Source organism: Hyperolius riggenbachi, chromosome 11 (assembly GCF_040937935.1).
Source record: "Hyperolius riggenbachi isolate aHypRig1 chromosome 11, aHypRig1.pri, whole genome shotgun sequence".
In the NCBI taxonomy this organism is placed as follows: domain Eukaryota; kingdom Metazoa; phylum Chordata; class Amphibia; order Anura; family Hyperoliidae; genus Hyperolius; species Hyperolius riggenbachi.
In genome coordinates, this window is record NC_090656.1 from 249,785,938 (window position 1) to 249,802,738 (window position 16,801).

The 16,801-nt window shown below is 47.7% G+C and overlaps 1 protein-coding gene across 2 annotated transcripts in view; it reads left to right on the plus strand.

Moving 5' to 3' along the window:
- The window catches only part of LDLRAD3 (low density lipoprotein receptor class A domain containing 3), a 196,382-nt gene that overhangs the window by 33,175 nt on the left and 146,406 nt on the right, over nt 1-16,801 (plus strand). For both annotated transcript variants that reach the window (XM_068261155.1, XM_068261156.1), the window contains one exon: nt 1,853-1,987. In XM_068261155.1, the coding sequence (XP_068117256.1) occupies nt 1,853-1,987 (135 nt within the window). The remainder of the gene's footprint in view (nt 1-1,852; nt 1,988-16,801) is intronic.

Consider the following 16,801-nt stretch of genomic DNA (forward strand, 5'->3'; position numbering starts at 1 on the left):
GCGTGCCTCCTCACCACAACCCATGCACGGCAGTGGTCTGTGCATGTGCAATACAGGGAAATTGCTACTGTGCATGCGCAGAGCAATCCCAGCAAGGGAAGCATGACTCTGGGCTGCACATGCGCAGTGGCCTCTGACTGGCCACTACCGGACAGCTTTCAGGGGGTTGCCGCTGCTGGCTGTAGGGACTCGGAAGGACGGTGTCGGCACAGGATGACTCCAGGGGGCTGCAGGAAGCCCCAGGGAAGTAAAACTGTTTTTTTAAAAAAATGTTTGCTTTAGCAACCCTTTAAAATGAACCAGAGATGAAGCACCCTCATGTATTTTACCATATAGATCAGTGGGAACATTAGAGAACACACCTGCCATGCTTTCTGTTTCATTCTGCACTGCTTAGCTTGCTTCTAATCGGCCCTGATAAAATCCCCGACTGAGTATTCAGTCTGGCTTTGCTCAGGAATATTTATAGCTCAGTCTGTGTTCTCTCATGTCTTTTCAAGTCCAAGCCTGCCCTCTGCTGGCTCTGCTCAGGAATCATTATAGCTGAGTCATTATAGCAAAGCCAGACTGAATGCTCAGTCGGGGATTTTATCATGGCTGATTAGAAGCAAGCTGTGCAGTGCAGCATGAAACAGACAGCAACGTAGGTGTTTTCTCTAATGTTCCCACTGATATATATGGTAAAATACACAAGGGTGCTTCATCTCTGGTTCACTTTAAAGCACACCCGAGGCGAAAATAAACAAATGAAATAAACAATTGTATCCATCTTCCGTTCTCAAAAAAAAGACTTTTTAAGATATTCCACAGTTTTATTTTATGTTTAAATCTACTTTTCAAGTTTTAACTGTTTTATAGATTTTTCTCAATGACACATTCATTGAAGTATACCAGAGCTAATATTTATGAACTATTGGCCCTTTTTATCTCTTTCCTGCTCTCAGAAGCCATTTTCTGCTAGGAAAGTGTTTTATAGTTGGAAATTCTTATCAGTGAGGGTCACACTGTAGTCACTTCCTGTCTGAGTCAGGACTGAGTCAGCCACTTACATACCTGATATTTAACTCTTTCAGGCAGAGAAAGAAGAAAAGGAACACAGCCTAGTTATTTGTGTGCTAGGCACTGTACAGACACATGTCTATCTCATCATGTCACATGTCACCTTGGGTTATCCTTTAAGGATGGTCAAATGATCTGATTTTTTTCAACATAGAATAGGAAAAAAAAAAGTTTTTTTCTCTACTGAAAAAAAATTATTTTCAATTTCTTATACAATCGTTTGTTTTTATCAAATAGACAAAAAACAAAACAAAACAACAACATTGTTTTGATTGTATCCTATATGGCCACCTTAAAGGGAACCAGAGAGGAAGCACCCTTGTGTATTTTACCATGTATATCAGTAAGAACATTAGAGAAAACACTTACCACGCTCTCTGTTTCACCCTCACTGCTAAAAGTGTCTGTTATCAGAAGTCACAAGAATCCCAGACTGAGCAATTAAATCTGGCTTTGCTGGGAATGATTATTGCTGAGTCATTATAGCAAAGCCACAAGGGGGCAGGCTTGGGCTTGAAATAACACCACAGAAGACAGACTTAGCTATAATCTTTCTGTAGCAAAGCTAGACGGAGCAGCCTGACTTCTCAGTCGGGGATTCTTATCAGACTGATAACAGTCAGATTACACAGAGAACAATGAAACAAAGGGCAGATTAGGTGTTTACTGTCATGTTCCCACTGATTTATAAGGTAAAATACAAGAGGGTGCTTCATCTCTGGTTCTCTTTAAGTTCTCTAGGTTAGGAACTCCCCCCTCCAGCACTCTGACTCCACCTTCTCTTTTCTTTCAGCCAATCACCCACTGCTTTGCTCCACCTCTCGCTTCCACTGCAACAACAAGATGTGCATAGACAAGAGCTTTGTGTGCAACGGCGAGAATAACTGCAAGGACAACAGCGACGAGGAGGACTGCCCCAACTCACAAGGTACCGCCTCTTATTGCCGACGCATTTCAGAGAAATGCTAGTGTTGTTGCTTTTTTTAGGGTATGTTCCCACTAGAAACATGCAAATTCACATTCTGTTTTTCGGACACGTAATTGCATGCAACCATTTTTTACAAGTAAACTCACATGCGCAGCCGCTAATTGTTCATTTTTTTTTTCCTGTGTGTATAGACATAATGCAAACACACATAAAAAAGCGACCGCGAAAAAGGCTGCAAAAATCCCATGCAGCATCCGGAAAATTGTTCCACTGCTGTCCAGATTTTTCCTGCATGCAAATGTCGCGTCTAATCAACAGGCCCATTGAAAAGCATTGCTCTGTGAATTTGTGAGCAGCAAATCTACACGAATTCGCATCTACTGGAAACGGGCCCTTACTCTACGTGAATATCGGTGTACTTTATGCTTAAAGAGAAACTCCGACCAAGAATTGAACTTTATCCCAATCAGTAGCTGATACCCCCTTTTACATGAGAAATCTATTCCTTTTCACAAACAGACCATCAGGGGGCGCTGTATGGCTGATATTGTGGTGAAACCCCTCCCACAAGAAACTCTGAGGACCAAGGTACTCCTGGCAGTTTCCTGTCTGTGAACCCTGTTGCATTGTGGGAAATAGCTGTTTACAGCTGTTTCCAACTGCCAAAACAGAATGCAGCAGCTACATCACCTGCCAGCAGTAAAAATGTCACCATGTAATAAATGTCAGAATGTAAATCAGGGAGTTAAAAAAATTTACAATGGGCAAACACCGAGTAAATCATTTATACATAATTATTGTAAAAATGAAGCACTTTTTTTTATTACATTATTTTCACTGGAGTTCCTTTTTAAAGAACAACGTACATTAGAATGTAATACACTATTCAGCCTACCCAGTTTTACATTAAATATCCTGGTTTCAGCATCAGAAACATGTCCTATATCTATATACTGTATATACTCGAGTATAAGTCTAGAAATGTAGGTCTGATTCACTTCATACAAGTATAGTGGTCGACTTATACTCGAGTCACAACTGAGCACACTGAGTAATGTGTGTACTAATAGTGACATTCCCATTTGAATCAATGTACCCAGTGGTAAGTGCTCGTTCATACTAGAGGCGCTTTTTGGATTTTTCAAAATCGCCCTAAAAGCGCTTACACTATGATTTCCAATGAGATAGTTCTCATTGGGGCATTCCGTTTGCTGTCCGCTGACAAAAGCGGTGCCTGTACCATTTTTGGTGCGATTCCGCCTCAATGGAAGGTATAGGAAAAACGCGAAACGCTCACAAAATCGCTTTGTGCAGCGATTGCGTTTTTAAAGGACTTACGAGGCCAGATTTGCAAAAAAAACATAAAAAAAGTTAGATACCTGTGCGTGTTTGCAAGGCACGGAGGACGCCGTCCGCGCCCTCCGTGCCGTTCCGCCTGGTCCCCGCTGTTTAATATGCCCCCGAACGACCCCTGACCGCACGGCGTGGGTCGGGCTCTCTAGCCTTCACAAAGATGGCGGCCGGTGCTGGCCGCGGCTGTGCAGTCCGCATAGCCGCGAGTGCGGCTGCGCAGCTCTAAGGCCAACTCCCCGATCCACGCTACTGTTACGTGGATCGGGGGGTTGGCCTTAGAGCTGCGCAGCCGCACTCGCGGCTATGCGGACTGCGCAGCCGCGGCCAGCTCCGGCGGCCATCTTGGTACAGGCTGGGGAGCACGACCCGGGCTGCGCGGTCGGGGACCGTTCGGGGGCATATTAAGCAGCGGGGACCAGGCGGAACGGCATGGAGGGCGCGGACGGCGTCCTCCGTGCCTTGCAAACACGCACAGGTATCTAACTTTTTTTATGTTTTTTTTGCAAATCTGGCCTCGTAAGTCCTTTAAGAATAAATACATTGTATTTATTCGTTTCCGGTTCAAAGAGTTCACTTCCTGACTTGCTTTAAGGAGTATATTACAAAACCGCTTGGGAAAAGCAACAAAAATGCATCCCCCCTCCCCCCGAGCGCCAGGAAGGGAAAAAATGCCTCAAAAAACTGCCAACGCGAAAGGACACGCTATCAGAACGAAATGGGAACGAGGCCTAAGTGACACTCTGAGGAAAGTAAAGGCCAAGAAAGAACAGGTGTGAAAGTCCTGGCCACAACCAGGGGCGTAGGAATAGACCCTGCAGCCCCTGCAGTTGCAGGGGGGCCCCTAGCAAGTCAGGGGCCCGGAGGAGGAAAGGCTGTCACCACCGGCGTACCTACCGGGGATGCGACTCTCTCAGCCGCAGGGGGGCCCGGCCGCCCGGGGCTGCTCTGGGGCCCGCTCACTGTCCGTGGGGGGAGCGCTGCTCTGGACCCCCCAGCAAGGTGCTCAACTGGCCGCAGCGTCTGATAGACGCTGCGCCAGTTCATTCCCCGCAGCCCCGCTCCACCAGCAGCCTGCATAGTCTCCGGCAGGCAGAGCAGGGCTGCGGCAAGATGGCCGCCGAAGAAGCCCTGCACTGGAGACTATTTGTGTCTCTAGTACAGGGCTTCGGCAGCCATCTTGCTGTAGCCCTGCACTCTGCCTGTCAGCGCGGGAGATGTGCTGCAGGAGGACTCGGGGAGCTGCGAGCCAGATGCCGGGAGAGGAGAAGACTTCTGTCAGGTAAGTGAATGGTTTTTTTTTCACAGGTGCATTTTTTTTTTTTAGTGTCTGCTGCCTACATTGTGATTTTCTGGTGTCTGCTGCCCACATTATGATTTTCTGGTCACTGCTGCCCACATTGTGATTTTCAGGTGTCTGCTGCCCACATTATGATTTTCTGGTGTCTGCTGCCCACATTACGATTTTCTGGTCACTGCTGCCCACATTGCGATTTTCTGGTGTCTGCTGCCCACATTACGATTTTCTGGTCACTGCTGCCCACATTGCGATTTTCTGGTCACTGCTGCCCACATTGCGATTTTCTGGTGTCTGCTGCCCACATTATGATTTTCAGGTGTCTGCTGCCCACATTACGATTTTCAGGTGTCTGCTGCCCACATTACGATTTTCAGGTGTCTGCTGCCCACATTACGATTTTCAGGTGTCTGCTGCCCACATTATGATTTTCTGGTGTCTGCTGCCCACATTGCGATTTTCTGGTGTCTGCTGCCCACATTACGATTTTCAGGTGTCTGCTGCCCACATTATGATTTTCTGGTGTCTGCTGCCCACATTGCGATTTTCTGGTGTCTGCTGCCCACATTACGATTTTCAGGTGTCTGCTGCCCACATAGCGATTTTCAGGTGTCTGCTGCCCACATTGCGATTTTCAGGTGTCTGCTGCCCACATTACGATTTTCAGGTGTCTGCTGCCCACATTACGATTTTCAGGTGTCTGCTGCCCACATTACGATTTTCAGGTGTCTGCTGCCCACATTATGATTTTCTGGTGTCTGCTGCCCACATTGCGATTTTCTGGTGTCTGCTGCCCACATTACGATTTTCAGGTGTCTGCTGCCCACATTATGATTTTCTGGTGTCTGCTGCCCACATTGCGATTTTCTGGTGTCTGCTGCCCACATTACGATTTTCAGGTGTCTGCTGCCCACATTATGATTTTCTGGTGTCTGCTGCCCACATTGCGATTTTCTGGTGTCTGCTGCCCACATTACGATTTTCAGGTGTCTGCTGCCCACATTGCGATTTTCAGGTGTCTGCTGCCCACATTGCGATTTTCAGGTGTCTGCTGCCCACATTACGATTTTCTGGTCACTGCTGCCCACATTGCGATTTTCTGGTCACTGCTGCCCACATTGCGATTTTCAGGTGTCTGCTGCCCACATTACGATTTTCAGGTGTCTGCTGCCCACATTACGATTTTCTGGTGTCTGCTGCCCACATTACGATTTTCTGGTGTATGCTGCCCACATTAGGATTTTCTGGTGACTGCTGCCCACATTGCGATTTTCTGGTGACTGCTGCCCACGACTGCTGCCCACATGGCGATTTTCTGGTGACTGCTGCCCACATTGCGATTTTCTGGCCCACATTACGGTTTTCTGGTAAACACTGCCCACGTTACGATTGTCTGGTGAATGCTGTCCACGTTACGATTTTCTGGTGAACGCTGCCCACATTACGATTTTCTGGCCCACATTACGATTTTCTGGTGAACACTGCCCAAGTTACGATTGTCTGGTGAATGCTGTCCATGTTACAATTTTCTGGTGAACTCTGCCCACATTACGATTTTCTGTCCCACATTACGATATTCTGGTGAACGCTGCCCACATTACGATTGTCTGGTGAATGCTGCCCACGTTACAATTTTCTGGTGACTGCTGCTCACGTTACTATTTTCTGGTGACTGGTGCCCACATTACGATTTTCTGGTGAACTCTGCCCACATTACGATTTTCTGGCCCACATTACGATTGTCTGGTAAAATGCTGCCCACTTTACAATTAATTTACAGTGAAACGCTGCCCCATTACGATTATTTGGCACCTATGGGGGGGCCCCATCCAAATATTCGCAGGGGGGCCCAGTGATTTCTAGTTACGCCCCTGGCCACAACAATTACCAAGGAAAGGGTCAGGGGGGCAATACTAGGCTGCATAAAAGGGAGGGAATAACTGCAGCACTTGGGGGCCTGGAGGAGGTAGTGGCTGCACTTAAGGGACAGGAGGGGTTAATGGCTGCAATACTGTATGCAGTGCAGTTATTAGCCCCTCCTGGCCCCCAAGGGCAGCCATTAACTTTGCTGTGTAGAGTTTTATACTTGAGTCAATCAAAAAATTCCAGCTTAAGAGGGTTGAATATTGTAGTCGACTTATACACGAGGTATTGCTGTATATTGGTATATAGCCCCACCCTCTCAGTTAAGCTGAGCCTAGGCTTTTCAGCTATTCAGCTACTCTACCCCCTCAGAGCATTCTGGGAGACTAGGTGTTGTTTCTGCTCACTTCGGAACACACAACAAACAAACATTCCACAGTGATGCACCTGCCAGCAGTAATAAATTTAAAGTGGGATTGTCACCATAAAAATCAAATTTCAACAGCAACTGGCCTGAGTGTATTAAGTGATAAGGATGCCAATCCTGCATTTAAAACTTTCAAAACTTATTCTGCTGTTATGGTTTGGAGTTATCACATACCTTAGGAGCACTGGCCCTTTAATAGCCATTGCCAAACAGTTGCATGCTGGGGGTTCTATTTATCTATAATATATTCCTCCTCTTCCCTTTATTTCCCTGCCTAGCTGACAATCTGAAACACCATCCTCTGCTCACTTGTGTTTACAAGCAAGGCTGAGGCGACTCAGCGATTGGAGGAGAAAAGAAAAAAAAGTTAAGGGAAGAAATTACATCAGTATTTAGCCTCAAACTGTGGGCAAAAGACATGGCCCCCACAAGGAACAGAATTCTCTTCATTTACTATATAAAATGCACTGAAATCAAAACGTGGAGAGTACAATACATGTGTTATGTAAGAAGATCAAGTATTTATCTACCTATATATGTGTTTTTTTCCCTGGCATAGTATGGCTAATCCTACTGCTTTAAGAATGTAAGTTTAGGGTGTGGAAATAGGCTTACACTGGCTAAATCATTTATAAATAAACTAGCCAACCCGCGTCGTAGCATACGCCGCATCTATCTATCTAATAGAGTACGTGCCTCAACCTTGAAGCAAGAAGAAGTAGGCTTTCCATGAGAAAATGTATGCGTGCTCAAACACCAAGTTTAACCCTAGCAAGTCTGGCTTTGCAAATCCGGCCTAATTGGCTATTCATGAGGCAATGCTCATGCAAATATGCATTTGCTTTCGCATGCCAAACTATGCAGGGTCCAAAAACCAATACCACAAAGCAATCGCCCTACGGGAATTAGTTCATGCTACATTAGCACTATCCAGGAGCGCCACGGGGAGGATTCCGAATGCCCCCATACAACCGGGGGACTGTGGGGTCCCAGGCTCTCTTACTGCCTGGGAACCACAGCGGCACCCCGGAGGGGGAGGCTGGGTGGCGCTGTGGGAGCTTTAGAGCTCAGGGCTGGCTCGCATACATACAACACTCCGGAGGGGGGGGGAGGACAGGCGCAGACAACTCACCACCAGAGCAAGCCATCCACAACCTGCCTCCAAAGGATACAACTGCAAAAAAGGCTTTCCATGAGAAAAATTATGCGTGCTCAAACACCAAGTTTAACCCTACCAAGTCTGGCTTTCCAAATCTGGCCTAATTGGCTATTCATGAGGCAATGCTCATGCAAATATACATTTGCTTTTGCATGCCAAACTATGCAGGGTCAAAAAACCAATACCACAAAGCGGTCGCCCTGCGGGAATTAGTTCATGCTACATTAGCACTATCCAGGAGCACCACGGGGAGGATTCCCAATGCCCCCTTTTTATACAACCGGGGGGACCGCGGGGTCCCAGGCTCTCTCGCTGCCTGGGAACCACAGTGGCACCCCGGAGTGGGAGGCTGGGTGGCGCAGCCGCCCCCCCCTCCCCCCCAAGCGTGGCCAGCGCCGAGGAGAGCCGTCCGCACCCACCTCCTAATATTAAAAACAGGCACTTACCTTAACGTCCATTGCGTTCTGCTACATGCGCATTAATTTTCTCATGGAAAGCATTTTGTGCAGTTTGTATCCTTTGGAGGCAGGTGGTGGATGGCTTGCTCCGGTGGTGTGAACCCTGGAGTGAGTTGTCTGCGCCTGCCCCCCCCCCCCCCTCTGGAGTGCTGTATGTGATCCAGCCCTGAGCTCTAAAGCTCGGGGTGACCCATGCTTCTCTCCTTTCTCATGTGGGGCTCCCAAGTTAATGCGCATGTAGCAGAACGCGATGGACGTTAAGGTAAGTGCCTGTTTTTAATATTGGGAGGTGGGTGCGGACGGTTCTCCCCGGCGCTGGCCACACTTGGGCGCCCGGCGCTGGCCACACCTCCCCCTCCGGGGTGCCGCTGTGGTTCCCAGGCAGTGAGAGAGCCTGGGACCCTGCGGTCCCCCCGATTGTATAAAAAGGGGGCATTGGGAATCCTCCCCGTGGCGCTCCTGGATAGTGCTAATGTAGCATGTAGCAGGGTGACCGCTTTGCGGTATTGGTTTGTGCATGCATTTGCATGAGCATTGCCTCATGAATAGCCAATTAGGCCAGATTTGCAAAGCCAGACTTGCTAGCGTAAGGTCTCTTTTCCATGGACTGTTGATAGGCAGTGAAATGCCTCTCAAACTCTCACAACTGCTCACTGCTGCCTGGTAACTGCTTGTTGCTGCCTGGAATCTGCTCACTGCTGCCTGGTAACTGCTTGCTGAGCACATAGCTCAACAGTCCGTGGAAAAGAGAGGCCTTAAACTTGGTGTTTGAGCACGCATACATTTTCTCATGCAAAGTACTTCTTCTGGCTTGAAGGTTGAGGCACGCCCTGGGGGCAGGGCACTACTTCTTCTTCTTGCTTGAAGGTTGAGGCACTTACTCAATTAGATAGATAGATAGATAGATAGATAGATAGATAGATAGATAGATAGATAGATGTTAAATATAAGAAATTTTATTCAGTAAGTAAAGGTGGCCATACATAAAACAACGATGTGTGTATCAATACATTACCTGTCCTGCGTTGGCCACCGTGCGGTGTCCATCCGTCTACCGCTCCTCTAGTTGCTCCTCACGCTGCCGGCGTTCACACGCGCCACATACTATACGGCGGCTTTGTGTGAGGCGCAACTGGAAGAGGAGGAAACTGAAGACGGTTGGGCAGTTGGTAGTTGCTAGTAATTGGGCGGTGGGCGGTTGGACTAGTAATGTACAAATGCACACGTGGGCGGCATTTATTCACGAACGGGAACAACGCTGGAGGTTTCGTCGCTCATGTCACTTACCGTTACCACTACGCACCAATTCGATCACAACGGTCATACATAGTTACATAGATATTTGGGTTGAAAAAAGACATACGTCCATCGAGTTCAACCAGTATAAAGTACAACTCCAGCCTGCTCCCTCACATATCCCTGCTGATCCAGAGGAAGGCACAACACCAGCCTGCTCCCTTACATATCCCTGTTGATCCAGAGGAAGGCGAAAAAACCCTTACAGGGCATGGTCCAATTAGCCCCTAAAGGGAAAAATTCCTTCCCGACTCCAGATGGCAATCAGATAAAATCCCTGGATCAACATCATTGGGCATTAATTGTAGCCATGGATGTCTTTCTATGCAAGGAAAGCATCTAAGCTCCCTTTAAATGCCGGTATAGAATTTGCCATAACTACCTGACTTCCTGTGGTAATGCATTCCACATCTTAATCACTCTTACTGTAAAGAACCCTTTCCTAAATAATGTTTTTCCAACGTCAGACTGTCAGCCGAATGAATCACTAGCGATTGTTTCACCCGCCGCGGGCCTTCGCCAGCAAAACAAAAAAGTGAACTTTAAAATCAGTTTTCCGGGAAAAGTTTCAGTGATAATAACCTTTTAGATTCTCTGAAAATAGCTGATTTCTCTCTTCTGAAGACCTCTGTACTTGTGGCGAATCAGAGTATCCGGAGCCCAGGCAGAATAGCCCAGAGCGCGAGCCGCTGTCGCCCAACTTTACCTTTGATAGGAGAAGCGTCTCTGATGTGAGTCATTGAAAAGCTAGCGGAGGAGCGGAGACTGTGGACGCCATCCTTTCATGTCCTGCCTGTGACTCTGGGGGGAGAGAGTATCGCATGGGGGTCCCCAGGGGAGCTCAACCCTCACAAAGTAATATATCAAAGCAGCCAGGAGATGAGGGAAGACTATTCCACTGACTCCCGAATTATCCGAAGCGGCTGAGTCACTCGGAGACACAGAGCGGCAGCCTCCACGTGGCCCACGTCACACGCTACAACCTCTCGTTTCCATCACTGACTAGCGTCTCTCTTGTTTCCTTTAAAGCGGAACTGGAGATACAGTTTAAACCAGGGGTGTCGAACTTAAACACAAAGTGTGCCGAAATTGTACACTGGGACCTAGTCGCGGGCCAATCTTAATGTCTACTGGCCACCTTCCTCCCTTGTAAAGTTCCCAGGTGTCTAATGACCCCCTCCAACTCCTATACAGTTCCCTGGTGTCTAGTGGTCCTCCCTCCCTCCCCTATACAGTTCCCTGGTGTCTAGTGGTCCCCTCCCTCCCCTATACAGTTCCCTGGTGTCTAGTGGTCCTCCTTCCCTTATACAGTTCCCTGGTGTCTAGTGGCCTCCACCCTCCCCTATACAGTTCCCTGGTGTCTAGTGGCCCCCACCCTTGCCTATACAGTTCCCTGGTGTCTAGTGGTCCTCCTTTCCCTATACAGTTCCCTGGTGTCTAGTGGTCCTCCCTTATACAGTTCCCTGGTGTCTAGTGGCCCCCACCCTTGCCTATACAGTTCCCTGGTGTCTAGTGGTCCTCCTTTCCCTATACAGTTCCCTGGTGTCTAGTTGTCCTCCTTCTCCTATACAGTTCCCTGGTGTCTAGTGGCCCCCACCCTTGCCTATACAGTTCCCTGGTGTCTAGTGGTCCTCCTCCCTCCCCTATACAGTTCCCTGGTGTCTAGTGCCCCTCCTCCCCTATACAGTTCCCTGGTGTCTAGTGGCCCCCACCCTTGCCTATACAGTTCCCTGGTGTCTAGTGGCCCCCTCCCTCCCCTATACAGTTCCCTGGTGTCTAGTGGCCCCCACCCTTGCCTATACAGTTCCCTGGTGTCTAGTGGCCCCCACCCTTGCCTATACAGTTCCCTGGTGTCTAGTGGCCCCCACCCTTGCCTATACAGTTCCCTGGTGTCTAGTGGCCCCCACCCGCCCCTATACAGCTCCCTGGTGTCTAGTGGTCCACTCCCTCCCCTATACAGTTCCTTGGCGTGCAGAGGCCCCCTTTCTCCCCTTTTGTCTATTGACCCTCCTGCCTCCCCTATACAGTTCCCTGGTGTTTAGTGCTTTCCCCACCTCCCCCATATGGCTTCCCTGGTAATCTAGGGCTTCACCACCAATGTAGCTTCCCTGGTGGTCTAGAGTGGGCCAAACATAATGCAAAGTGGGGAAACCACTTGGGGGCCAAATGTAATGGCTCTGAGGGCCAGATTTGGCCCGCGGGCCGGAGTTTGACATGTATTGTTTAAACACACTGTTTCACTTACCTGGGGCTTCCACAAGCACCCAGCAGCCATCCTGTACCTCTGCCCGGTCCTCCACCAGCCTCTGTTCTCCCGCCGCTGCTCCGTTCCTCGAAGTCGAGGCCAGCGCTGCCCTGCCAAGTGAATTTTTTCTTCTAGCGCTATTACAGACTGGAACGCCACGAAAGGATACACATGGCCAGAGCCGCGCAGGCGTCGTGGCCCAGCGGCAAAACCGTACGTACCTAGCGGTGGGAGAACTGAGGATCGTGGATGACCGGCGCGGCACAGGACGGCTGCTGGGGGCTTGCAGAAACCCCAGGTAAGCGAAACAGTGTGTTTAAACTGTATCTACAGTTCCGCTTTAAAGAGTAACTGTAAGGCCTTGTTCGCATCGAAATCGCAAACGCAAGTGTTTTGCGATTTTGTGCGAGATTTTATTTTGCCTGCGCACTCCGATTTTTATAAAGCGCTTTTCTAAAGCACTTTTGCAGAGCGATTTGTTTATTCACTCCCTGACCCGGAAAATAATAAATACAATGTATTTATTCTTAAAATCGCGAACGCAATCGCCGCACAAAGTGATTTTGTGAGCGTTTAGCGCTCTTCCTATACCTTCCATAAGACCAAAATCGCCCAAAAAATGTTACAGGCACAAAAGACAAGACAAAACGCGCTGATATGAACCATCTCATAGAGATTCATTGCACAAGGTTTTGTGGGCGATTTTGAAAATCACCTGCGCTGGAAAAAATGGCCCAAAAACGCCCCTAGATGTGAATGAGCCCTCAATGAGGATTGATCTTCATCCCAATCAGTAGCTGATTCCCCCATTTCCCGCGAGAAATCATTACCTTTCCTCCAATAGGTCATCAGCTTGACAGAGGCGCTTGGGGTAATCCAGACCTGCTACTGTTATATACTTCTTGTTCTATTACCTGATGAAGCAGCGTCATACCTGTGAAATGTGTTGCAACGCCGTTGTGGAGTATGTCAATAAATATATATATCCATTTTGAAATTGACATTTTTTTATGTCTGTTTCAAGGAGGTAAATCCACCACTGCCTCCTTAGCCATTTTTAACAATGTTAACTTATGTTGTACTTTTGGCGCCTCTGTTCGCTATATACAAAGTATCTGTGCATAGAACTCTCAGTAAGGAACATTCCGTACAGATCACCTGGCAGAACTAAAGATGTCACCACCAGTGATACATTTCAGAATGTAAATCAGAGAGGAGAGATTTTACAATGGCCAAACACTGACTAAATCATTATAAGTGAATGTTGTAACAAAATAAGCAATTTTATTCATTGTTATTTTTGCTAGTTCCCCTTTAAAGAGAACCAGAGATGAAGCACCCTCTTGTATTTTATCTTATAAATCAGTGGGAACATGACAGTAAACACCTAATCTGCTCTTTGTTTCATTGTTCTCTGTTTAATCTGACTGTTATCACCTCTGATAAGAATCCCTGACTGAGCACTCAGTCTAGCTTTGCTACAAAAAGATTATAGCTGAGTCTGTCTTCTCTGGTGTCTTTTCAAGCCCAAGCCTGCCCCCTTGTGGCTCTGCTATAATGACTCAGCTATAATTATTCCCTGCAAAGCCAGACTGAACGCTCAGTCCGGGATTCTTATTACAGCTGATAACAGACACTTTTAGCAGTGAAGATGAAACAGAGAGCATGGTAAGTGTTTTCTCTAATGTTCTTACTGATATATATGGTAAAATACACAAGGGTGCTTCCTCTCTGGTTCCCTTTAAGGAATGACACTTTGTCACTGTCACGGCGACAAGCCACATTATTATTCTCGGAATAACAGCCTCCGCGGATAATTAGGAAAAGTGCAGCATTCGGCTTGATGGTGCTAAATATAGAATGTTCTTGTGAAGTTATTTACATGGAACAAACAGGTGCAGAACGCCGATTCGCGGGATAATTACGCAACACGCCGAGCGAGATTCTGGGGTTGGAACTTGGGACAAGGCTGGCTTCCATTTTCACACAGTTGGGAAAATTTTGAGTCAAAGGACAACTGTAGCGAGAGGGATATGGTGGCTGCCATATTTATTTCCTTTTAACCAATACCGGTTACCTGGCAGCCCTGCTGATCCTCTACTTATAATACATTTAGCCATAGCCCCTGAACAAGCATGCAGCAGATCAGGTGTTTCTGACATTATCATGATCTGACAACATTAGCTGCATGCTTGATCAGGTGTGTGATTCAGGCACTGCTGCAGCCAAAGAGATCAGCAGGACAGCCAGGCAACTGGTATAGGGAATAAATATGGCAGCCTCCATATTCTTCTCATTTCTGTTGTCTTTTAAACTGTAACTGCAGAAACAGGAAACTATGACTACTGAGCCCGATACGTGTCCGTTTGATCCTGTGGATGTCTTTTGGTGGATTCTTGCAATAATGTTATCCAGCGTTTTACAAACTCATCTGAAGTCTGTAGATCCTTCTCTTGTTGCAACTCTGATGTCCCCTCCGCACTAAAAATCGCAACCGTGGTTTGCTGCGATTGTTGTTTTTGCTTGTTTTCGAGTGCTTGCGTTTGCGTTCAGAAAAGCACATGCGCTTTGAAAATCGGATCAAAGCGTTTGCAGTGTGGAAGGACCCTTAACCATTTAGGGACAATGTAACGCATTAAAACGTCATGTTCGCCGCTATTAATGGCAACAGGACGTTTTAATAAGTTACATTGTAACTCTGCTGCTGTGTGCGAGCGGGCGCGCTCCCGCTGCGCGCGCACGTCGGGTCCCGCGGCTTGGTGATTGGACCAGGGAATCACATGGTCCCTGGGCCAATCAAGTGCCAGTAACAAGGCAGATCATTGTTACAAGCCAGTAACAATGATCTGTCCTGTAGTGTCTGTAAACAAAGTTGCTTTCTCCCTCCCAGCTCTTCTATCACCTCAGACTGCTGTCAATCAGCATTCAGAGGTGACAGGAGCTGTGAGGGAGAAAGACTGTGATTGTGGTAGGATTTTTATATTTTTAAATAAAATTTTATCCCCATACTTTTTTATTAACCCCTTATCCTCCCCCTCCTTTGCCATTTACTGATTTTCTGTTTTATTTTAGTACTTTTTAGTACTTCTTAGTACTTTTCTGTACTTCTTCACCCCTCTTTTACCCTTTCTCTGATATTTCTATCTATACTTTCTTTCTATCTATATCCTTTTTTTCATCTTCATAAAAAAAAATAAAAAAAAAAATAAAAAAAAAATCTTTCTGTTATTGATCAATTGCTCGGTTGATCGATCGATCTGTCTGTCTATCCCATCCATCCATCCCATCCATCCATCCCATCCATCCATCCCATCCATCCATCCAATCCATCCATCCATCCATCCCTCCCTCCCTCCCATCCATCTATCTATCTATCTATCTATCCCCTTTGCTTACTATGGCGAGGAGACTGTATTCTGTTGAGGAGGCAGCCGCCTTCCTCCAGCAGAGCAGCAGCAGTGGGGACGATTCAGGGAGCGAATGGCACCCAACGAGCAGCAGCTCTGAGTCAGATTCTGACAGTTCAGAGAGCGTTGGGCAGCCATCTCGCCGCTTCAGGAGGGATGATGAGTCCACTGGTGAGGGCCCTTCAGAATCCACCGCAGGGGGCTCGGTGGGTAGCACAGCTGCAGCTAGCAGCACAGGCCAGAGGGGAACCACTGTCCAGGGCCCTTCAGATGCCACCGCAGGGGGCTCAGTGGGTAGCACTGCTGCAGCTAGCAGCAGAGGCCGAAGGGGAGCCAGGCAAAGGCAGGTACGCCCACCGGTACCTGAGGACATAATTCGGGGCACCTGGTCACCCGCTAACCTTGTAGCACCCAACATACCGCCTTTTACAGGGGCAAGCGAAATATTAGTGCCCACTGACAACTTCGGGCCTGCTGACTTCTTCCAGCTCTTTGTGGGTGATGATTTGCTGCAGCACATTGTGGAGCAAACTAATTTGTTTGCGCAGCAGTATATTGCCCAGAAGCCCACCTGCTATTTGGCTGAGAAATGGGAGCCCACCACCATACCTGAGCTAAAGGTGTTTCTGGCCCTAACACTACACATGGGCATACTCCAACAGCCAGAAATAAGACTGTACTGGTCTAAGGACTTTATGCACGCAACACCCCTGTTTCCAGCTTCCATGAGCAGGCAGCGCTATGAGGCTCTTATGAAGTGCCTGCACTTTGCCGACAATTCGGACAATGTCCCCAAAGGTGATCCTGGACATGACAAGCTTTTTAAGCTGAGGCCCATCCTCACCCACCTCAGTACAAAATTTAGCGAGGTGTACACCCCAGAGAGAGAGGTTGCAGTGGATGAATCCCTCCTACCCTTCCATGGCAGATTAGGGATAAAACAATACATTCCAAGTAAGGCTGCCAAGTATGGGATAAAATTTTATAAACTATGTGAGAGCAGCACTGGCTACACCTATTCTTTTTTCCTGTATGAGGGCAAAGATAGCCATTTGCAACCAGCTGGGTGCCCACCATACATGCCAACCAGTGGGAAAATTGTGGTGGAACTAGCCAACCCACTCCTCCACCAAGGCTATCATTTGTACGTGGATAACTTCTACACCAGCATTCCCCTTTTCAAATTTTTATATTCTGCAGAGACTGGTGCCTGTGGGACAGTGAGGCCAAACCGCAAAGGCCTCCCACCACAGGTGGTTAATAAAAAATTATCGAAAGGGGAAACACACAGTCTCAGAAGTGGTGAGCTCCT